General features: G+C 43.8%; 1 protein-coding gene across 2 annotated transcripts in view; it reads right to left on the bottom strand.

The window, feature by feature from the left end:
* BANP (BTG3 associated nuclear protein) overlaps positions 1–25088 on the bottom strand; it is a 109543-nt gene that overhangs the window by 72123 nt on the left and 12332 nt on the right. For both annotated transcript variants that reach the window (XM_059481418.1, XM_059481419.1), the window contains exons 4-6: positions 24198–24397; positions 9954–10076; positions 8085–8260 (exon numbers count right to left, since the gene is read on the bottom strand). In XM_059481418.1, the coding sequence (XP_059337401.1) occupies positions 8085–8260; positions 9954–10076; positions 24198–24397 (499 nt within the window). The remainder of the gene's footprint in view (positions 1–8084; positions 8261–9953; positions 10077–24197; positions 24398–25088) is intronic.

The following is a 25088-nucleotide window of genomic DNA, read 5'->3' as shown; positions in this document are numbered from 1 at the left end:
GGCAAAGGCTGAGCAGGGAGGCAGGCTCAGGACACAGCCAGGATTGCTCAAGTTTGCATCCTCTCCCCCACTTTGCCTCCTGGTGTCCCATGGGCTTTCCCAGCTGAGCGCAGCGGGATCGCGGTGCTGGCCACTGAGAGAAAGAAACCCAAATTCACCCAGCAGTGACCTAAAGCTGTTGTTGTTCGTGTTCTGACCCACAGAGCAACTGGTGAGGCCAGTCCAGGTGTCCAACTCTCAGAGATCTCTTTTATTGAGAAACCACTCCAGGCCCAGTGCTCTCATCCCCTAAAAATGAAGGTTACTGCAGCTGCAGGATATTCTCAAAGCACAGCAAATTTCAAGCAGTCAACAACTTTGAACCTTGTTTTTCCCCAACCCCAAAGCCATTTCTGGTTGTCAAACCCATGAGATTAAAGCAAGGCTAAGCAAGATTTTAGATTTAGGAAATTATAATCAATAGTGAGCACCAACCTGTTTAATCATTTAAAAGGAGTACATCGAGCAATTACAATAATTTGGGATGTAACCAGAGATCCTAAATATAATTTGGGTTTTTCCTCATATTTACTGGCTATATTATTTTCTAAATAATAGCTTCCCAAGGAACAGGCCCAGCAGAAGGATAATTATTCAAACACTAATCATCTTCCCTCTTATTCAAACATAGGGCCATCAGAGCCACAGCTATACCTACCTACACACACTCAATATATTAAGAAGTTTTTTATTTCTTTCCCAGTTTGTCAGGGGGAACAAAAAGGAACACTAGGGATTTAATTAAATAAATAAATAGAATTCAAAGGAGTATTAGGCCCTTACTTCAATTAACCTGTGCAGACAATGCCAAAAGTTGATGGATTCAAGACTAACCAGCAACTGGAACAGAGCTCAGGACCAACCCCACCTCAAGTGGAGGATGGAACACAGAGCCAAGGATGAGACTCCCATTCCAGACATAAACCAAACCTCCAGAATTCCTCACACTGCTCATAGGAGCAGGGTAGGAAGCACTCCAGCAATATTTCAGTGTCCACTGACATGGACCATTTGGATTTGATTTCCATGTTTGCTCAACTATGGAGTAAAACAAGGTTTGCTGACTGAGGGGTCACTCAGTCCTTCCACTGAGAGCTTTACAGTAATTTATTGTGAACAGCATTCAGTTACAATTACATTAATGACTTTCTTTCATTAAGTGATCTTTGAGCCGAGTTTTGTGTATAGACAAAGTCCCCAATTCCTGGTTTCCATTACCCTTCCATCCCCAAAGGAGGTGACAGAGCTCAGGTCAAACAGCATTTCCTCCTCACACCGAGCAGCACCCACAGCAAGCAGCATCTGGATATCCAAATCCTGCCCTGGGCTTTATCAGACTACAAGCCAGAAGAACTCAATAAAATAGAACATAAAAGCAACTCCAAACACTCCAAGCTGCTTTTCCAGCACAACCTCTGGGCTGAGTCACCCCACATGTCAGGGCCGAGCTCGCGGGCTGAGTAACGACAGGATGAGGCAAACGTTGGGTTGTGCAATCCTGATTTATCACTGAGAGCAGCAGATTATCAGCACGAGCACAGCCACACAGCCAGGGAATGGCTTGGGCTGGAAGGGACCTTAAAATTCATCTCCTCCACCCCTGCCATGGGCAGGAACACCTTCCACCATCCCAGGCTGCTCCAAGCCCTGTCCAGCCTGGCCTTGGGCCAAGCAGGGATGCAGGGGCAGCCACAGCTGCTCTGGGCACCCTAGGCCTCCCCACAGGGAAGAATTTCTTCCTTACATTCAGTGACTTGCAAGGAAAACTATTTATTGTTGACATATGTAGAAACTCATCCCTCCAATTTTTTTCCTGCTGAAATCAGAACTTCATGCCCTTTCCTGAATATATTTTTATACACTTGCAAATTGTTTGTATTTTTTTGCCTTAATTTGATCCTTTCTTTTTTATCCTGAGCCAGGATAGGTCACACTGGCTGCTTTCTGCTCCCAGTACCAGGTGCCATCTGAAAAATAAAGTGGTTTGGATGAGTTGTGCCTTGTTTTGCATGCCACTGTGTCTGGCCTCACCACAAGTCTGGTTACCATTATCAGGGAAAACAACAGGCTGTTCCTCAAGATAAATGGACTGGGTTAGAAAAATTTGGGCAGATCTGGCGAAGCAAAAACATCTCTGGATCAATATGTACGTTTTTCAAAGAAATTCTAGGAAGCCTGAATAAATTATCCTCCAGCCTATCACAGCCTTTCTGCCCTACAGCTCACAGGATTGCTGTTGGATATAGGAATTTTTGTTCCTTATGGAACACCTTTTGCCTCCAGACTTTTCTAACAAACGTTGTTAACCTACATGAACCAAAGATTTTGTTCAATTTGCAAAATCCTCTTTTTTCTGCTGGCACAAAGTCCAGAACATACTGTTTTTACCACATGCAACTGTTCTTTTATTGCTCCCAGCCTGGAAAAAAAGACATTATCTTGTTATTCTGACCTATGACCACAATCCCCCCACTAAATTATCTCTTGCATTTTCCTCCTCCTTTCAAACAGAAAGGGAATTTATTTTATAACCATTTTGCATCAGGCATGACTGAAGTTAACCATGAATCCACTGCAGCTCTGTGAGGGCACAAAAGCTGAATTATTCCTTATTTTAGATCGCAATCATTCCTGCCAGGCTGCCAACACATCTGGCACTTTGCAGGGAGCAAACACAGGACTGGCACCCAAAAATCTGGTGGAAAGAGGAAATCCAGGGCCAGTTCTGAGTGAGGCACAAACACCCTGAGCTCTGGTGTGGGGTGGAGGAGAATGGATAAAGAAGGAGAAAACAGATTGGGAATTGGGTGGAAATCCCGTCTGAGCAATTAAATACATAAACACTATTGACTAAATCTGGATCACTGTAGTCTCCCAGCAGTGAAATATCCTTCAATGCACATGGAATGGTTCTTGAGGTGCCTTATCAGGCTTTGGAGGTGATAGCAGGGTTATTTAGTGCATGCACTGTAAAAGGCAGACTCCAACCCCAGCACTGCACAGCCATACCCTGCTGCTGCTGCTCCTTAAACACTTCTAAAAACTCAGCAATGTCAGCTGGGGAGGAAGGGAACCCCCCAAGAACCTCCTTCCCTTCAGCTCAGTGAAGCACAACTGCACACACTCACCTGGAGCTCAGCCCTTCACACACCCTCTCATTTTGCCCTATTTTTCTTTCTTTAACTGAGGAAGAACTTCATTCCCTGGAGGGTGGCAGAGCCCTGGCACAGCTGCCCAGGACAATGTGGGGTGTCCCTCTCTGGAGACATCCCAAACCCACCTGGATGTGTCCCTGCCTGGGGCTGGGTGATCTCCAGAGCTCCCTTGCATCCCCAGACATTCCCTGATTCTGTGAATTCTCCTGAGGACCCTGCTGCCCTTTCAGGGAAAGGAGCTTCCTTGCCCTTTTTTACACCAAATATCAGATCACCTCTGATCCTTTCTCCTCCCAGTGCAGAAAGCCCTGCCAGCTTTATCCTAATTCCTCTCTACACTCACAGCCCCATTTCCCCCTCATACCAATTTCTAGTTCCTCTCCATTGTTCTCCTTTTTTCAACATCACAAAATTTGCCTTTATCTCCATTCTACTGGACCCAGTTTGCTTTCCAGTGCTGATTTTGACTCTTTTTTGCTGCATTTATCTCCCAGCACAGCTGACCATCCATCCCCGTTCGGGACGTGCTGCCACGCAAACGAGGAATTCTCTGGGAACAGGAGGAGCCAGTGTGGGGTCAGCAGCAAAAAAAAGCCCTGTCAAGAGAACAAAAACCAGACAGGGGCTGCTCTGGATGTGCTCTCCCACCCAGGGAAGTGACAGACACTGAGCTGTTCCATTTTTCCATTGGGATAGGCTCCCTGGTCTGACATGAGCATGAAAGCAAAGCCAGGCTCTGCTCTAGCCCCAGGAGCTGTCAGTCATTCCTTTAAAACTAGAGAAAACAAAAGGAAACACCTGCCCACAGAAATACTGGAATTAACATGTTCCCTCACTCCAAGAAGTTGTGTTTATTTTAATCTCAAGGCTGGGTGCAAAGTTGGCAGTGGCAGCAAAAGACTGGTGAGTGCAGAGAGGCAGAAAGATGAATTAATCTTTAAAAAATTAAAATAAACCCCATAAAAACAAATCCTAACTTACAAAAATAAACCTCCATTTCTAGAGAAATTAAATAATGTTTTGGCTGATGTATAGAAGATTCAACATCAGCATCATGTGGAGGGTTGGAACGAGATGAGCTTCAAGGTCCCTTCCAAGCAAAACCATTCCATGATTCTGTGATCTTTTAATGAGCTCCTGTCAATTAGCAGAAGTTCACAGGGGCAGTGATTAATTGGCAGAGACTCCAGAGCACTGACTTTATTAATTAAAAATCATTAAGTGTGTGGAAGGGAGGGACAACCAGGCTGTAACTTCACCTCCAGATGCAGGAGTGGGATTGAAAGCTGTGCTAAAAGAAAGGTTAAAGAGCTCTAAAGTCACATTCAGCGAAACCTCCTCCAGCACAAAATGCAGCTCAGACGTTGGCAATTCTGCCTGAGGAGCAGCACACATGGCCTGAGCACTGAGCTGGGGTTTGTCACTGGGCTGTTCTTGTGGGGTGGGGAAAGAAAGGTTTCATTTCTTGGGAATATCAAAGAAAAATCCCAGAATCGTGGAATGGTTTGGGTGGGAAGGGACATTGGACATTATCCAATTCCAGCCCTGACCCCTTCCACCATCCCAGGGTGCTCCAAGCCCTGTCCGACCTGGCCTGGGACACTTCAGAGATCCAGGGGCAGCCACAGTAAATCACATTTACTGATTTTTTGTGAAATCCATTCCAGGGCCTCCCCAACCTCACAGGGAGGAATTCCTGCCCAGTATCCCACCTGACCCTGCCCTAGTTCAGATCAAATCCAGAACAACCTCGTGCTCCAGGTAAATATTCCACAAAGGCTGTGGCTGCAGGAGACCCAGTCCCAGCTCACTCCCTGTGGATCCAGGACCACCAGGAGGAATTTTGGGAACAGCCCCTGCCCTCACAGGTTCTTCAGCCTCAGCACAACATCAGAGAGGCATCACTTGTTTGTTAAGAATAAGGCTCAGTTTTGGTGAAATCCAAGAGAGATTCCCTTACTTTATGACTCATGGGAGGATGTGATCAGATAAAAAGTTCAAATAAAAAAAGATCCAAAAAAACCTCAGAGAATTAAAACCCATGGACTCAAAGGGCTTTTTAAAACCTTGGAAAATGTGTTTCACATCAGAAAATCAGATTTCTAATGTGGATTTTGCCCTTTTTTCCTTGTTTAATAAATCTTTGTTATATTTGGGTGGAGGTGGGCCAGTGTTAACTCCAAATATCTCTGTAGCAGACACCTGCAAGAAACTTGTTCATCTGCTGGCTCCCAAAAATTGAAAAAATAAAACCCAAAGCAATTCAATTTTTATAATTTTCTTTGGCTTTCACCAGTCCTCATCAGTGTCTCACATCAGCACCACATCATTTTAGGGTACAAAAGGTTCACTCCTGCTCTGCTCCAGCTCCTCTCACTGTCTGTGCCTGTCCTGAGGAGCTTGGCAGCAAACAGCTCCAAGTGCTCATCCCACGGGTGAGATCTGAGCCTGCCTGGGCTGGAAAATCCTGAGCACAGATAAGTCTGGGACACTGAGCTGCTTGGATTCCCACTTGGAAAGCAAATCCTCAGTGCTGCTTCATGCTGCCATTATCAAATGACTGCTTCAGATGCCAATTGAGGAGACAAGACGTGACTGAGGAGTTTTCTCTGGAAAAAACATCAGTCATCCCTTAATTAACACCCAGTCTCCCCTTATCTGCTCCAAAAATACATGGTCACATTTCCAGCTTGGGGCTCTGCATGAGAAACAGGAGGGACAGGACACAGGGAATGGTTTCACTGCAGGGCTACATGGGATTTTGGGAAGGAGTTCCTCCCTGTGAGGGTGGGGAGGCCCTGGGATGGATTTCCCAGAGAAGCTGAGGCTGCCCCATCCCTGGAGGTGCCCAAGGCCAGGCTGGGCAGGCTTGGAGCAGCAGTGGGAGGTGTCAGGGCTGGAACTGGATGGGCTTTAAGGTCCTTTCCAACCCAAATCATTCCATGATCCCATGTCTTCTATGAGGGCCCAAAGAATTGATTCACAAATGAAGTTCTGTGCAAGGAGAGCACTAAGGACCAGCTGAAACATTCAGAATCTTCACAATGTTAAAAATGGACAAGAACTCTGGAAAGCACAGGAAAAGAGTCTCAAAAGAACTGAACAGAGCAAACTTTTCCTTCTCTTACCACCCTGAAAGTGCAAGGGCAGTGTGTGAAAACTGAAGAGGAAAATAACACTGGGCCATCACATCCACCCCATGCAACCATTATAAAATAAACCATTACAAAATAAACCACTATAAAAGACACTTCCTCATGTTTAGTGTATAACACTCAATGGCTCTCCTGCTCCAAAGGTGTATCAGTGAAACTAAAAAAGCTCTTCCCATGCTCTTTGTTCTGCACATGACACTGAACTGTACAAAGCTCATTGTTTTTAAGCCTAATTAGAACGTTCACAATTAAATAAAGGCAGTGCTATATTTGAAGTGAGAAGATGCTGCACTCCAGGACTCCCAGTAAGAACACAAGCATGCCAAAATTAACTGGGTTTTAAAAAACACCTGGATTGAAGTCACAGTGTTCAGTCAGCAAAAAACCAGCCTTGTTCTACACCATTACTGGAACTGTGCTCAAAGCTTCTGAATCATTTTTTAGGGATAGAAAGGCAATACCACTAATTTTTAAATTATCGCAATCACATGAAAGCCAGCAGAGAGCAAAGAGTGCCTTTATAGAAATCCATTCCCTAAATCCTGGAAATATCCACAGCTCAGTGTCAGACAATCCCAACTGTAAGCACAGTCCAGTTGTGCTTTCCACAGTCCAGAGCCAGGATGACAGAGTGGAGCTGTCCTGAACACCTGGTGTTTTTGCTCTCAGTCCTGGGCTGGGATCTCCATCCTGGTTTTACCTCTGCACACTTCAGAGTCACCTGGAATTCTGCCCCAGCTGATGAAAGCCAAGGGCTGCTGTGACTTTGCCTCTCCCTGCACACCAGCCCTGTTATTCTGCATCTCTTCCTTTATTAATAATTGAATTTGTGCCACCCTGCAGGTGAAGTCACTTAGTAATTCCCTCCCGTGCAAGGGCAAGGGCAGGTGGAGGGGGGGTCACTGATCTGATCCTCAAAGCATTCATCAGTCTCAGAGATTTTGAATAGATGAGTGTTCCAGAGGTCTGAGGGAAATCAGATCTGAGACATTAATGGATTAGGTGTTTCTTCATGCACATCAATGGGTCAAACATCACATTTGTCTGTGCAAATCTCTGCCACACCAAGGCAGAAAGGGAAGTACACAACAAACATCCTCCTGGTGCTGGCAGCTTTGCTCCTGGCATAGCTGACAGAGCAGTAAAAATTCTGGAATCACTGAGGCTGGAAAAAACCTCCAGGATCAGAGTCCAAGCTGTGCCCCATCCACACCTTGTCCCCAGCCCAGAGCACCGAGTGCCAGCTCAGGAATTGCTGGGACACCTCCAGGGATGGGCACTGCAGCCCTCCCTGGGCAGTTCCCATCCCTGACCCCCCTTTCCATGGGAAATTCCTGCTGCTGTCCGAGCTGAGCCTGCCCTGGCCCAGCCTGAGCTGTTCCCTCTGCTCCTGTTCCTGGAGCAGGGCCCGACCCACTGGCCAGGCTCTTGCACTGCCCAAGCTGTGTCCTTTGAAAGCCTTTTAATAAATCCCTACTTTATTCCTTTAACTCTGTCCAGCCTCTGTTCTAGGCAGCCTCTCAAGGCATCATTGGTTTTTTAAGATACCTGAGGGCTCTGCGGCCTCACACAAGGCCTCGCTCTGAGGTCTTTAGGATGTCAGGCCTAACACAACACCAGGACTGTGCTAAATTACCAGAGCTAAGGAATTACAAGTATGCACACTACGAGTAATGAGGACACATAAAATGTACATTAAAAAAAATGCAAAATCTCCCCTTGGCCCCCCACATACCTTCGGAGTTGAGGGTGATGAGGGTGACGTTGTTGCCGATGCTCTGGCTGCCCACCTGGCCGCTGTTGGACACCGAGTCGCTGGCCTCGGAGCCGCTCTCGCCGTCCTCGTTGTGGCTGTCGTCGTGCCCGGGCACCTTCACCACAATGGTGTTCTGCCGGCGGCCCGGCACCGCGCTGTGGGCAAGGAACACGGGTCACCTCCAGAGAACGGCTCTCAGAAGGAACATGAGCATGGAATGTCCAAATTCCAGTGCCAGTTGAGCTCGTGGGTCTGCACGTCATTGTGAGGGCCAATGGGTCACCTCAAGGGAACAGCCCTCGGCAGGAATGGGAGCATGAAATATCCAAATTCCAGTGTCAGCTCAGCTCACAGCCCTGCACATCGTCATGAGGGCCAACACTGGTCACCTCAAGGGAACAGCCCTCAGCAGGAAGGGGAGCATGGAATATCCAAATTCCAGCATCACTCAGTTCAGGTCATGGCCCTGCACATCATTGTGAGGGACAACACAGATCACATCGAGGGAACAGCCCCTCAGCACAAATGTGAGCATGGAATATCCAAATTCCAGCATCACTCTGTTCAGGTCATGGCCCTGCATGTCATTGTGAGGACCTAGACAGGTCACCTTGAGGGAACAAACAGCCCCTCAGAAGGAACGGGAGCATGGAATATCCAAATTCCAGCATCACTCATTCAGCTCATGCCCCTGCATGTTGTTGTGAGGGCCAACATGGGTCACCTCCAGAGAACAACCCCTCAGAAGGAACATGAGCATGGAATATCCAAATTCCAGCATCACTCAGTTCAGCTCGTGGCCCTGTATGTCATTGTGAGGGCCGACACAGGTCACCTCAAGGGAACAGCCCCTCAGCACAAATGTGACCATGGACTATCCAAATTCCAGCGTCACTCAGTTCAGGTCATGGCCCTGCATGTTTTTGTGAGGGAATTAAAAGCACTCATTGACAAAATAAATGTGTTGGATAAAAGCAGCCCCTGAAAACCACTCTGCTCCTGTGGAACTTGGAGCTATCCAGCAGAATAAAAATCACACAGAATCACCAGGTTGGAAGAGACCTTAAAGATCATCAAGTCCAACCCATGCCCTAACACCACCTCAACTGAACCATGGCACCCAGTGCCACATCCAGTCTCTTTCTAAACACATCCAGGGATGGTGATTCCATCACCTCCTCAGGCAGATGAATCCAATACTTTCCCAGTCTTTCAGTAAAATACTTTCTCCTAACATCCAACTTAAACTTCCCTTTGTGCAGGTTAAGACTTTGTCCTTTGGGTCACACGTAGCAGAAGGAATAAAAAAAATCTTAGGTATCAACTTCCTACATCTGCCTCAATGGAAAAGTCTAGGATTTGCCCATGTGCAAAACAAAAGAAATATCCCAGTAATTTATAAAAATATATTAATCACGACCATTTTCCACCCAGAATCCCCAGGTCTGCTTGTTTAAAATTCACTTTAGATAGTCCAAGTTTTCCTTGGACTGCATATTCCTCCTTCAGCTGGTTAAATACAGGATTTTGGCCTGCTCCCAAAGGATTGTGCATCCATGTAAAAATCCACAGCTATAGAAACCCTTGTTTAACTTAACACAGAGATAATCCCAGCAGGATACTCAGATAATCCCATCAGGATGCCCAGATAATCCCAGCTCCTCCAGGATGCTCTCTCCCACCAAGGGGGAAGCAAGAGAACCTATCCAAGCCCAGGTTCAATCTTTCCCCCATTATTACCTCAAGGATTCCTCGTTTTTCCCTTCAAATTGAAGGGAAAAAACTGGCCTTTGAGAGTGGCACTGGCCAGGGAGGGACAAAGAGAGGGTTCCAGGGAATGGCACTCACTTGCTGAGGATGTTCTCCAGGGAATCTGCTGCTCTGCTCAGAGGCTCCTCCTGCCCCACCATCTTGGCCACGATGGAGTTCTGCCTGTCGTTGTTGAGGATCACCGTGGTCTGAGGGACAACACTGCAAAAAAATAATCACAGAGGGAAGAGGAATGTAAAGGAGCAAAGTTTATAAATAATCCATGAAGAGGGTTTTGGTTTGAGTAATCCAGGGAGGGTCTGGGCCTCGTCCCTCTCCCGGCACTGCTGACGCCGGCAATCCATCGAGGCCGACACCGGCACCACCTCGAGCACTCTGACTGCTCCAGAGGATGGATGGCTCCTGTGGTATTATATAAAAGTCCACGACCCCTGGGGAAGCAAGAAGGAATTCATCAATTCAGGACACACAGGGGGAAGTGTGTAAATCACAGCTCCACCAAATTCTTCTTTCTGGGAGAATCTGAGTGGTTTGCAGAGGTGCTGTGGCAAATTTACATGGTAATGCATCAGTTTCAGCAGGATAATTCCTAGGAAAAGAGAATTTGAAAGGATTTATTGCAAAAGTGGACAATGAGCATGGTTAAAGGGCATGTGCTGTCCTCCAGGGTGGGGAGATGAGCAGCACAAGAAGCATCAGAGCAAAGAGGACCAGACTGCAATTGAATAAAAACAAGACCAAACTACTTCTTGTGTGCATTTCACACATTAAAAAGCCAAAATCAAACACCAAAATCATTTCATGTGTGAGAAACCAGAAAAAGCTTCTCTTATCACTCCTGATGACACTGGAGAAGGAAAACTTGAGACAGGCTAAGTCTACACTGGAATGCAAAAGGAAATATGAAACAAACAACTGTCTCCTCATGCAGATGGGCACCTGACCTGTTTGCAGGGATTATTCACATTACTGCCACACCACACTCAATATTCCCAGGTGGGGATTTGAGACTTAAACTGTTCCTGCTGTGCTCAGGGAGAACTGAGGGAGAGAAATGTTGGTTTAGTTCCCTTTGCTCTCCCCACAGTAAACAGCTTGTTCTTGTTGTCACTGCTCCAACATCCCAAATGTGACTGGGGGTCATTTATTTTCCCCCGGCTAATTACTGAAACACAAATTAAGCCAATTTGGTGATAACAAGTGTGTTTCCTGCAGCTGCAGCAGAGCACACACTTGAACATTCTCGTGTCTGTGTAAGCCTCAAGTGCCAAATTATCCATCATCAAGGAAAGATAAGGCCCTGTCGTGGAGCTGAGGATGAATGGATCCCATTTTTGCACAAACAAAATGCTTGACCCCGGATTTTTTGGCTCCAAAAGCCCCAGGCTGCAATGCCCTGCCTCCCCCTGCCAGGGGCTGCATGTGCTGCTGGGGTTCCTCGGGGAACCCAGGGACCCCTGGCTGCAGAGCTGGGCAGGCTCTGGGAGATTTTGGCTCATCCCAGGCAAGGACAAGAACCCAAGAACCCTTGGGTGCAGAGCTGGGCAGGCTCTGGGAGATTTTGGCTCATCCCAGGCAAGGGCAGGCTCTGCCAGAGCTCCTTATGTGCATTTGGACCTCAGATTTCAGAAAGCAAGAAAGAAACGGGGGCTTCTGTTGCTTTCCTATTATTCTCTAGAGAATCAGGATTTAGGGCACTTCCAGTCAAAAGGGAAAAACCCACACATTTTTATTTCTGAAAAAAAGACAACTTCCATCTCTTTTCTCTGCACCAAACATTTAAAACCCTACCAAACACTTGATAAAAGAGGGAGATGTGGCAGTGCTGGCAGCTCCCGGGCCAGCAGCATCATATGTGTGCTCATTACATTGCCCAAATTATCCAAAGAGCTGCCCTGCAAGTCCTCACATCCCAGTTTTAAATGTTCAAGTATTTGACACTTCCTTTCAGACACTGTTCTTTATCAGCATCTCCCTTGCAATCACTTCTGAAGGCCTGTTTAAAATGTCACTTACCAAAGCTTCTTTTTAATGAAGACTCTGAATAATTAAATTCAACTGGAGAGATAAATGCAATAAAATTACATTTAGAAAGTCCTTAGCATTTTGCTCTTATTAAGTTTGTATCTGAAGAAAAAAATAAAAGCCTTAGCGGTGAAAATTGGCATGAGGAATTGAGGGGGGTTGCTTTGTCTTAGGAATGTTCATTTTTATGGACTTGCTTGAAATTCTTCCTGATATCCAATCTGGACCTCCCCAGGAGCAGCTTGAGGCTGCTCCCTCTCATCCTGGAATTGGGAGCAGAGCACAATTCCCACCTGGCTGCACCCTCCTGGCAGGGACTTGTGGAGGGTGATAAAGAATTTGCTTCCCTGGGAGACGTTCCATCCCTGTTTTCAGATTTATTTAGAAATCTGATGAATAGACACAAAATAAAGAATGGAATTCTACATAAAATCAAAATATTGGGCCAAGCTGACAAAAATCTATTAAAATTCATTAAAGCCAAGTGCATCTTTGGATTATTCCCATTCCTTTCTTCAATCTCTCAATCCCTTTCAGAAGATGAAACAGCTTTAACCATTCCCTCTGTACTAAAACACAGAGAACACAAAGGAAGAGGAGGAGTAAGCTTTGGATATTCCCTCAGACCCCAAGGGAAGCAATTCTGAGTGCTGCCAGTACTCAGGGGGAAGATGGAAGGAAAATATTCCAGGGGTCAGGGGGAGTTTCACAAACCCAGAGTGAGTGCACAGGCCCCAGAACTTTCCATTTGTGCTCACATACTCCTTTCCCCACAAGCATTAGCACTTGGAGAGACTGGAGCAGCAATTTGCCTCTTCTTGGACACAACTCCCTAAAAAAATTTAAATGCATGCAACCTGCAGATATTTGGGAATTTTTTAATGCAGTTCACTGAATAATCTGTCAAATTACAGGTGAAAATATTCCTAAAAAATAAACATACCAACTAATGATTGCATATTCAGCCTCTGATTTTTTTTTTTTTAATACAAAAGGCCAGTCTATATTTTGCATAAGGAAATTGCTGGCAAAGGTCATTTTCAGTATGGAAAATGTGTGAGTCAGATCTGATCATTCATCTTAAAGGCTGGAGCTCCATTGCCAATAACCTGCCAATCACCCAGAGTGCAGCCAGAGAAAAGAACTTTTGGCAATGCCAGGACCATCCTCTCCTCCTCTTCCCAGCTGAGCTTTCCATTTGGAGAGAGAGAAAAATCAGGCAGAAGGAATGAACTGACATTTCTCTCTTCCATGAGGATCAAAAGTGTTTCTCTAAAAAACTGAAAATGACTTGGAGTGAGATTTTCAGGCAGGTTCTTCCCTTTGTCCTCACTCTCATGGAGAAGCAATAATGGGAAGAGGAGCTGGAATTCCTGCTGGAAAACTCTGCAGCCTTAAGGAAAGCCAGGCTGGAAAAGAGCCCTTGAACTCTGCTATTTCCCAGTTTAAATTAAAATTGAAATGTACAATTCATGTGTGGAGGAATATCACAATTATCTCCAGCAGGGAGAAAATCTAAATATAACAAATATTGTTGTACAATGTGCTGTTTTCCTTATTTTATCCCTAGTTTATCTTTCACTAACACTCATGTCCATCCTTAACAACAGCCCCTTTTTACATCTTTTCATCATTATTTAGGCAGACAATGTCCCAGTGCTCCTTCCTCCTGATGGCCACCTGCTTCCTTTGCCTGCTGCTGGCAGAGTTAAGGATCCCTGTCCAAAAAGGGAGAGAAAACCCACCCAGGATCTGCCACTTCAGCAAAGCCCCAACTGGCACAGAACCCATGAAATGCCTTTGGGGGCGTACCCCAAAATGAACAGACCTGTCAGCAAGCACACTGTGCACAGGCACCTCAACAATTCAAATTTCAATCCCCAAATTCATGCTCCAGACACAGGAAGCTGCCAAAAAAGCAGCAGTGGCATCCATCATTTCCAGAGAGCTGAGGATTAAAAATTCCCTTTGGATTCTGGACATCCCCCAGAGCAGAGACCCCAGGAACAGGACAAGCCAAAGTCCAGCAGGCAGGCCTGGAAAAACTGGAGCTGAGAGGCCTGGGAGCAATTTATAATGAAAGATAAAGCAAATGCTGCTTTATCCAAACAATTTAAACACAGTCAATGTTGAATTTTCAACCCAACTCAGAACAAATCAGAGATTTTCCAAGTTACAAAATCCATCTTTAGCTACAGAGGAGCCTCTGGTTGGCTGGAGGCAGGAGAACATCAATTACCAGCTTTAAGATGAATTTAAAATTTTAAAATTTAATTTTAATCCAATTTTTAAAGCTGTTCAACTCTCCTGGGGATTACTGTGCTCTGAGAAAAGCTGAACCCACCTGGAGAACCAAACTCCAAAATGACACCACCCATTTCCAAGGAGCTCATCAACCCAAACCCTCCTGTTCCCAAGCCAGGCTTGTTCCTCCAGGGATTTTCCACCACCTCGATGGGGACACAAATTATTTTAGATCTTGGTTTAAAAAAATACAACAAAATTTTAAAATCTCTTATTTTGAACACAGCTGAAACTGTAAAAATTAAGTGTGGTGGCACAGGGACAAGGAACACTTTGTTTTTAAGAAATACACAAAACTAGGAAAAATAACAAAAAAAGCAATAAAAAACCCAAGAAAAATTAGAAAAAAATATATATAATAAAAAAGGAATAAAGAGAAAAAATATATTTTTTTAAACAAAAAATGAGGAAAAAACTTAAAAAATATTTTTAAAAGGAAAAATGGAAATAAACATGGGGGAAATAATAAACATTGGGGAAATAAATAAACATTGGGGAAATAAATAATAAACATGGGAAATAATAAACATGGGGAAGTAATAATAATAATAAACATGGGGAAGTAATAATAATAAACATGGGAAGTAATAATAATAAACATGGGAAGTAATAATAATAAACATGTGAAGTAATAATAATAAACATGGGAAGTAATAATAATAAACATGGGAAGTAATAATATAGACATGGGAAATTAATAATAAACATGGGGAAATAATAATAAACATGGGGAAATAATAATAAACATGGGGAAATAACAATAACAACCATAAACATCGGAAATAATAATAAACATGGAAAATAATAAACATGGGAAATAATAATAAACATGGGGAAATAATAATAATAAACATGGGGAATTAATAATAATAAACATGGGGAATTAATAATAATAAACATGGGGAATTAATAAATATATGGGGAATTAATAATAATAAACATGGGGAATTAATAAATATGGGGAAATAATAATAAACATGGGAAATAATAATAATAAACATGGGAAATAATAAACATGGGAAATAATGATAATAAACATGGGAAATAATAAACATGGGAAATAATAATAATAAACATGGTGAAAATAATAATAAACATGGTGAAAATAATAATAAACATGGTGAAAATAATAATAAACATGGGGAAATAATAATAAACATGGGGAAATAATAATAAACATGGGGGAAAAACCCATCCAGGCAACGTGTGACATAACCAGGATTGAAAAGTGCTGGAAATTACATTAATTATCAATCTTCTCCTTTTGATTATGGCCAAGAAAAGGCCAGGTCATGCCATAAGCAGCAGGTCAATACCACCCTTTTTGAAGATAAATGTACTCATAAAAACACAACAGCAGAGATATCTTGTTTTCAGCCAGTCTGGGAAGAAATTTACAGTTATTACCCTGCTTTGAGCCTTAACTTCCTGAGGCAGATAAGGAGCAGCACTGCAGCAGTGGAGATTGTGCTCACTGGGAAATGAGGCACTGCCCTGACCCTCAGCACGTTCCAGGAGTGAAATTATTGATTCAAACAGAAATTCTGGATGTTTAGAAAACACAGTTTGAATCAGGAGAAAGATTTGGAATTCTTCATTATGCAATTAGTTACTTTGAGATGGTTTTCCTGATTTTCTGACAAATTCTGGTATCAGCAGAAGTTTGATTTAAGCACTAAATTAAATTTAGATTCAAGCACTCAAATCTTAGGGGTATAGGAGGCAGTGTTATAAATTGGATTTCAAAATATTAATTACAGGAAATGAAGGCTCACTGACGACCAGGTAACAAATAAATACAATTATCAGGTTCCTGCAAACACCTCTGAGCTCTTTCTGGGGGTTTGTAAATAATTCCCACCAGGTAATTTTGCTTTTCTTGCTTTTCCAAGTTCCCAGCCAGCTCTTTGCCCTTGCCACCACCACAGACAACTTCCAGCCATTCCAAGGATGCTTGGAATAAAATTAGGGATTAAATCTCAAATTTCCAGATCCCCTGAGGGCACCCTAAAGAAATCCTGCTCTTCCCTTGGTATGAAAAACACAATTTCAGGAGTTATTGGGAGCAGATTTCCTGCTCATGGAACAAAGAGATGGAGCTCAAGATATGCAAAAATGTACAGTTCCTAAATAAAAAGGGGGAAATGCTGTTTGGAAAGACATTCCAAGGGGTTTTAGAGGTGGAAATGCAGCAGTTAAGGGGCAGCTGCTGCCAAGGAAAGCAGATGGAACAGGGGCTCCAGCCTCAGAGATCTGGGAGAGGTTCTGGAGCCACCAAGGGTGGAAAAGACCTCCAGGATCAGCAATTCCAACCTTTTAGGGTGGTTCATCCTCTCCTGCTCCTTTCCATCCTGCTTCAAGTAAAACTAGGGCCCTTCAAACCCATTGAAAGAAATAAATTATTTATTTCTCAAACGCGAGTGTTTTAAAGGAATAAGTTTCAATTATTATATGATTTTCTAAAAGCAAGACTGGTAGTTTTCACAATTTTTAAAAACAAAATTACTGTTTTAAACTACTCTAAACTGGTACACAAATTATCCTGGGACACCCCTAAATCCCTGTTATTTCCAAACCTTGTCCCTTTAATCACTAATTGATTACCTGCTCTCCATTCACTTTCTTGCACTGGCAGAATTAACTCCCCAGCCTAAAGGAAAAGTTTCCAAGGTCTGCTTTTACTGCTGGATTTTCAGATTCCCAGTGACTGCACCATTCAAAATATTTAAATTCTGCCAGGAATTTAAACTGGAACCCAAAAGGATAAATAAGGCTTTTCTGCCCCCTTCTGTTTATTGTCTGCTCAATAAATTAAATATATTGTGTGTAACACAGCCTTTCACAACCCAGTGCTCGGCTTCACACTGATAAAGATTTGTGGAGTTTCACTGAACATGATCCCATTTTCCAACATCCATGAGGTAAAAACCTGCCTACTTTTATTAAATATAATAATTTTTTAGTTGTTTCTTTAGGCAGAAAGCAAAGATGAGCCCTACAAAGGCCTGAACCAAATTTCACTTCATGCATCTTTCCATTTATTCATTTATCCATTTATTTACTATATATGGAACAATATATATTATAATGTAATGTATATTAATATATAGTGATATTAATATTATTAATATATTTAGTGTTATATATTCAATAATAATAACAATAATAATACTCCTGGCTATGCTAATGGAGCCATGGAATTCAATGTTCTGCCTTCCCTGGAATTCATCTCATCGATGGGATTTGGCAAGCTTAATCCACATTTTAATATTTTATAATTGATTTTAACTGTTCTTAGACAGTAATTAGAGTGGTAAATGTCCCCTAATCTGTGTCTAAACCCAAATCCTGTTTGATTTCCATGTATTTCTCTTTCTTCCCCTTCCCAGACACCCTTACAATGAAAGGAAGTTGATTTTAAACAGAACAAAAGGATTCCCTGAGGTCTCTGCCCCAAGGCAAGTGAGTGGCAATAAATAAATAAACTGTTTATCCATATGTGGCCAAGAGTGAACAGCAATCCTGCAAACTTCCCAAATTAAAGGGTTTCACATTTATCCTGAGCTAAGTTACAGGAAAATGCCCAATTTCTTAGCAAAAAAAAGTAAAATCTCAAACCTGGTAACACATCTGAAACCTGAAGGAGCTTTATCACCTAAAATCTGATTTTCAGTGTAAATTCTCTTTAAGAATTCAAAACCACCTCTTTGTAAAAGTTCATTTTGGTGGCTTAAGGCTGACAGGCACATTTGAAACAGCACCAGTGCAATTACAAAGATCCAAACCACTTTTTCCATCCCTGTCTCAGCCCTAAATCATCAGCTGCTACTTGCTCAGCTCTCAGTTGAATAATGGACTCTCAGAAATGATATTTCATCAGAAACCATTCGCTTTAGAGAAACTGCAGTGGGGAGAAGGAATCCACAGTTCAAATCTTGGTCAGTCTGGAGTTGTACAAATGAATTCCACCCCATCCATGCAGGAATTACTGAACTCTGTAAAACCCAGCTGAAGGGATGATGGTAAATTTTTGGTTTCATTCCATAACTGACTTTTCTCTTTCCCCTGAAATGCTGCAAGTCAGACACTACCTCCAATTTATCAACAAATTCCTGGGCCTTGGCTCCCCAAAATCCAAGTGCAACACTCCTGGAATGTGAAATTCCACAAAACTCTGCTGATTAATGCACGAGGCCACCTCCTCCTAATCCTGGGGGAATTTGGAATTCATAAAAATCCCAGCCCTTATTTTCAATAATCAACTGGTGTTAATAAATCAAACAGATCACAGAAATCTTCTCCATGAAATCCACGTGGCCAGGAAGGCAAAATAAAATTAAACCTCAAAAGGTTGAGGCTAACAAGTTTTGTTGACAAATTAGGAGATTTTGGAAAGCACTGTTGTGTTTTCCAAGGAATTAAAGATGTCAAGTTTGGGAGGCTTTTTTTTCATTCCACAGCCAAAGAAACAACAGAACTCTGGATAAAGAAAAAGGAGCTGACAGATAATCTAATAATGCCTTTATTTCATTTGTTCTGTTTATAAACTCAATTTTTGAATGCAGGACAGAACTGTAATTTTCAGAGAAACTTCTCTACTACACCTCAAGAAGGAATTTGGGGTTTTCACCACATATTCCAAGGCACAATTCCTGCAGGCTGAAACACTGCTCAGGGCTGGCACCAAGGTGACAAACACTGACTTCCCTCATGTACAAACCACACAAACACAATTCACAAACTCAGCCTGAAAACAGAGAGTTCATACACAAATGATGTGTGGAAACCCCTTGATCCCTTTATCAGAACTGAAAACAGGGGACTCCAAAGGCTGGAAAAGCAACAATTTTGTGGCCCAATCCACTAAATTATGAAAAACCATTCAAATTCTCACCCCCTAAACCGAAATTTCACTTTACCAAATGATTTTACTCAAAAATAGCCAAATTTTCCTCCCATTTCTTCTGAACTCTTTAAAAATCTTGTGATTCTAAGCAGGATTTTTTAACTCATGAAGTGTTAATGATTTTCTCACAGTCAATGTTGACTGTTTCCCCACAGGGAGTGTAACCAAAATGAAATGGTGAGAATAGATCCCAAACAATTGTGCCATTTTCCTGCAGCCCCTTCCTCCTCAATCCTTCAGGAAAACAGCCCCAGAATTCCACCTGGGAGAATCCCAGAACTCAAATATTCTAAAGAATTGTTGGCAATTATTTATGGAATTCCAAAGAAATGTTTGCTCCCATGCCAGACAGGGAAAGTTGGGAATTCCTCCATCCCAACAAGGACAAAAGTCCAGCTGTGGTCGTGTCCAGGCCTCCCAAAATTCACTTTTTGCACATTTGCTGCTGGGTGGGGCCCCAGGAAAAGCCAAGGATAAATAAAGGAGAAATAAACCTGGATTGCTGCAGAATTCCTGCAAACCTGGGCAACTCCAAAGCTTCTCCAAATCAAACCTTGAGAACTCACCCCAAATTTCTGACTCTGTATCTGACTCCCTCTCAGCCCCAGGCACTGCTGGGCTGTCTCCAGGGCTGAATCCCTTTCCAGGGAAATGTTTTTCCAGGCTGATTCATGGACCTGCACCTTGAAAAGAAACCCTTCACCCTGCCTGATCCTCTGCTCCTCAATCCATGCTTTGTTCCCAAATAAATCAATTAAAATCTTCCTGCAAATTCAGGGTCTTCAGAAGCAATTCCAAGAAGGAACAATTAGCTCTTAAATTGAGTTAAAACCAGCAAAAATCCTCAAGGTTTCCAATGTTAACTTATTTATCACTGAGTGAAATAAAAGGATATAAAGTGGTTTACATCCCCTAATGAGTTATAATATCAACTGCAGTGAACACAGGGAAGAGACTCAGCAGCCACTGCTCACTGATAAGGGCTGAGGAATTATTATTTCTTCTAAAAGTCTGGATTAGCATAGTGGGATAGTTTACTATAATCAGTAAAAATCCTCCTGATAAAAATGCAATTAAGTTGGCCAAGGGGTTTGTAACTCACAGAAAGAATAAATATATAGATATATATAAATTTTAAAAATAGAATTCTGGCTATTTTAGGGTTTATACACCAATACCTTGATTATATTTCTTTAGGTTTGTTTGTTTTCCTAAAGGTTTTATGGAGAAGCAAAAGTATTTTTGCTAAATCTAGAAGAGTCCCCCTACAATTCATTCCCCACCACATTCTCTGCTTTACAACCTCATTTAAGAACATCTCAACTCTCAATTTTGCATTATTTGACCCCAAACCCACTTGTAAGCAAGGAAACAATGAGCAGAAACCCAGCTCTGGAATTTGGGGGATGTGGAGCCAGGGGGCTTTGCCAAATGGCACATTGCAAAGTGGGTGGACAAGTCTTGTTCTCCAAATTCAATTAAATTGTTCTGCTGATTAAATTCAATGGTAAAACAAACATTTCAATGATCCACACCTACAAAAACACAGCAAACTCAAACATCCCATCTGGTACAAAACTGCATCTGAGGATTAATTAGCCACATTAATTAGCCAATGTTCAACCCCCAAAGAGCTTTGTTCAAGGACACCAGGATGGATTTTGGCTCATTAACTGAGTGCAATTAATCTGCAGTTCCATTTACTACTATCCCAGTCTCATTAAAGACAAAATATAAATGTTTTTATCTCTATACTTGTTGTCAATTACCCACAAATACATATGGAACAGAACCAGATGTTTGTGGTCTGTTTTTTAACTGTGGCAAAAAAAATAGGTGCAGGAAAACACCTGAGCTCCATTTATCTTTCAATTCTCTCCATTTTCATCTGAACACCTCCAGCCTGGCCTTGGGCACTTCCAGGGGTGCCACAGCACATACCATGACGTATGGGGAAAAGCAACAATTTTGTGGCCCAATCCACAAAATTATGAAAAACCATTCAAATTCTCAGCTCTTAAACTGAAATTTCACTTCACCAAATTATTTTACTCAAAAGCATCCAAATTTTACTTCCACTTCTTCAGTACCCTTTAAAAATCTTGTGATTCCAAACAGAACTTTTTAATTTGATGATATAGTCTCAAGCACACCATTCCAGAAGGCTTTAAGCATCCACACTAACACCATACCTCAGCAGAAGGCCTCAGGTCCTGCCCACACAGAGTAACACCCTGCTGCTTCAGAAGGCTGCAGCAGCTGCTCCTCTGTCCTTCAGCCCAGCCTTTTATCCCCTGATCTTCATGCCCTGCACCTGTGTGCCCTCTGCTCCCTAATGTTCATGCCCTGCACCTGTGTGCCCTCATGTTAATGCCCTGCACCTGTGTGCCCTCTGTTCCCTCACATTCATGCCCTGCCCCTCTGTCCCCTCACATTCATGCCCTGCCCCTGTGTGCCCTCTGTCCCCTCACATTCATGCCCTGCCCCTCTGTCCCCTCACATTCATGCCCTGCACCTGTGTGCCCTCTATTCATGCCCTGCCCCTGTGTGCCCTCTGTCCCCTCACATTCATGCCCTGCCCCTCTGTCCCCTCACATTCATGCCCTGCCCCTGTGTGCCCTCTGTTCCCTCATATTCATGCCCTGCCCCTGTGTGCCCTCTATTCATGCCCTGTCCCTGGGTGCCCTCTGCTCCCTGGTGCTTGCCCAGCACCCCTGGGCATTCCATGGCTCGTTGCTGTCAGTGCTGCTCTCCTGCTCCTCACACTGTGCCCAGTTAGGGCTGGGCTGTGCCAGCCCCACTCCAGTCACCACAAACTCAGTGCCTACACAGGGGCAGCCACAGCGTCCCTGGGAATGTGTGCCAGGGCCTGCCATCCTCCCAGGGAACAATTCCTTCCCACTGGCCCAGCTGGCCCTGCCCTCTGGCAGTGGGAGCCATTCCCTGGGTCCTGTCCAAAGTCCTTCTCCATCCTTCCTGCAGCTCTTTCAGGTCCTGGAAGGCCACACTGAGGTCACCCCAAAGCTCCTCCTGTCCAGGTGAACAATCCCAGCTCTGCCAGCCTTCCTGCTCCATCCTCTGCTCATCCTGCTCCATCCTCTGGGCTCTGTCAGCAGCTCCAGGTCCCTCCTGTGCTGGGGCAGCTCTGCAGGTGGGGTCTCACCTGAGGGGCAGAATCAAGGCCAGGCCCCACCCAGCAGCACCCCCAGCTCGTGGATTCCCACAGCCCCAATTCTCAGCCAGGATCCTGAGGTATTTACTGCATTTATTCCCTTTTTTCCCCAAGAGCAGCTGCTCTCCTCGCAGTGCAGCACCATCTTCCCTGACAGCCTTTAATAACCACAACTTTTTGTCACAGCAGCAAACCCAGCATGAGTTTGGTGGCAGGAGGAGGAGAAGGAGGCTGGAGAATCCCATTCCTGTGGAGAATCTGAAAATCCCTATCCCAAACTTGTGGGAAGCTCTGCCTCCTGTGATGGATGGGGGAGAGGGAAGGATACAGAGCTGGTACAATGGAACAGCCTTTAATTGGAAACAATCAACAAGTGATAAAGGGATTTATGGATGAAAGACAGGGAATTCAGGGAAACATTCTGTCCCTGTGCAAATGGAGTGTCCCCAGTGCCAAATTCAACACATCCAGCCCTATTTTCTCTCGAGTCCCACAGGCCACAGTCTGCTCCAGAACAAAAAGCCCTCAGGGCTCTCCTGGCATCACACCTCTGATAATGTGCAACTTCAGACCAACAGCAACAAATATTTGGGGCAGAGATTCCTGCTTTCTTCAAGACTTCTATCTAAATGATGGTGTCAGAGCGGCTGAGGAGCTGTCAGCAAAAATCTGTAACCCAAACCAAAAGATGAAGTACAATCAACAGCCAGGACAGATTTCTGATGGTTGCAGAGATTTAAAAACAAACCAAACCAAACCAAACCAAGCAGCTCAAGTCTGACAAATTCCTCCAGAACCTCAAAACAGTACAATTTACAGAGGAAAGCATTCACTGAGCACGAATTAATAGGGTCCCAAAGGGGCTGTGGGTTCCTGAAAAGGTTTCTGAAGCCTTTTGTGCAAAAACCACAGCAAAAAGTTCAGCTTGTGCACAAGAACTTGGACATCTCTAAATTAATGACAAGAAGGCTCTTGAAGAAACAATTATTGAGAAAGAAGTATTTAGCAAAAGTCCTGGTGTAAAACTCTGGTTGCTCCCTCTGTGATCCAAGTCTTTAATTGCATGTACTTTGTGTCTGTTATTACACAGCTCAGCCATAATTAATCTTTTCAGTGTATGAAGCCCTCAAAAGCAGAGGTAAAAGCAGACACAGCACCTGCTTAAAAGAAAAATTAAATGCCTGCACACCCCTTTGTAATGGAGAGTAAAAAGTAGTTATTCAGAGCAGTATGAAGTGTTTTCCAGCTATAAAAAAAATGAAAAAGGAGGAAGAAATGTTGGAGAAAAGAGTCTTTTGTTAAGCAGATTTCTCTGGCTGGGATCACCTCGATGATAAGATGACAGACACATCAAGATTTAGGTATTTAAAACCACATTAGGGGAGTGAGACACAAAGGGACTGCAGGTCAAGCCTGATCTTTCAGCAAAATCTTTCAGCATTAGATTATTCAACAGATTTTCCACCTCCAGCTTCTAACTCCAAAAAAAGCAGAGATATTTTTCTAGCAGGGTTCTTTAGCAAACAAGTTCATAAAACACAGTCCATTGTACTTCTGGTGAAGAGAAGTAAAATGAGAAGCAATTAGAAGGATGATGAATTCATTAAGTCAAAACAGCTATAAATAAAAGCAGAGCAAGTTTCAAAAACCTGTCTAAAAGAGCTGCTGAGGCTTTTCCAGGGGATGGATGAAGGAGTCTGGTTTAAGTCAGGATGAAATGTGGGAAGAGCTGCAAACTGTCCCTGGACCAGCATCTGCTTCTGAGTAACATCACAAAACTGCTACAAAAATTACCTTCCAGAAGATAAATGAACTCTACCTCCAGCAGCAGCCTCTTTTCAGCTGCAGAGGGAGCAGGAATGGCCAGCTCCTGCATTTGGGGGTTTTAGGGCAGTGGGCAGTGCTGTGTCCTTACCATCGGACTTTATTGCAGGTCTGGGTGGCGCCCAGCGGGGACCCGGCCACCATGGGCACCTGGATGGGGCTGTGCTGCTTGTTCATGACCAGGTCCAGCTTCTCCTCCAGGGACTTGCAGGTGGCCTCCAGGGCCAGCAGCTTGGCCTCGATGCTGTCCAGCCTCAGGCATATGGTCTGGTTGATGGAGTACAGGAACGACTGCGGAGGGAGGAGAAGAACCCGCGCTGAGCGCTCCGAGCCCATCCCCGCTCCCGAGGAAGCTCCACACAAACGTGACTGGGCAGCGATCCTAAAGGAACTCACAGCCTGTCTAGTGACAAAATCCACCCCTGATGACATCCCAGGAGCGTTTCAGCAGGCTCACATTCTTCCAGATCTTTAGCTGGGAGCCAAAAGCAGCCCAGCCAAAGCCATTTTCACCTAAGCACTTTGTCAGGATGATTTCATCCACTGCAAAATCATTTCTAATGGCTTGCCAAAGCCTTGCAGCCCACATGTGAAAACAAAAGGATTATAAATCTCTGGATGCATCCTCCTGGATAAAGTTAGTGAGTTTTTTTCCTGCCCAAACAGATAAATTGCAGTGGAAATTGTATCAACACAAAAAATCTCAGAGACAATTAATGCCACTCACTTCAGCTTCCTGCTGAACAGCAAATCAAGAAAAGCAAATAAATAAAATCTGTTTTGCTAAGAAATCTTTTTGAAAAGAAAACATATTCCACTTGGGTTCCCCTGGGAAAACGGGCCATTAGAGGGAGAGCTGCACTCTGTGTGCTTTGCAAACAGCAGCTGTGCCATCTTGTGGCCCTGCAGCCACTGAGCACCCCAAACCCCTCCTTCACACAGCTCCAGCCCCTGGGATCACCCCAAAAATACAGAATTACAC

Source organism: Ammospiza nelsoni, chromosome 13, assembly GCF_027579445.1.
Source record: "Ammospiza nelsoni isolate bAmmNel1 chromosome 13, bAmmNel1.pri, whole genome shotgun sequence".
Taxonomy (NCBI): domain Eukaryota; kingdom Metazoa; phylum Chordata; class Aves; order Passeriformes; family Passerellidae; genus Ammospiza; species Ammospiza nelsoni.
Note: the sequence above shows the minus strand (reverse complement) of the source record. Positions and strands in the feature narration are given on the sequence as shown.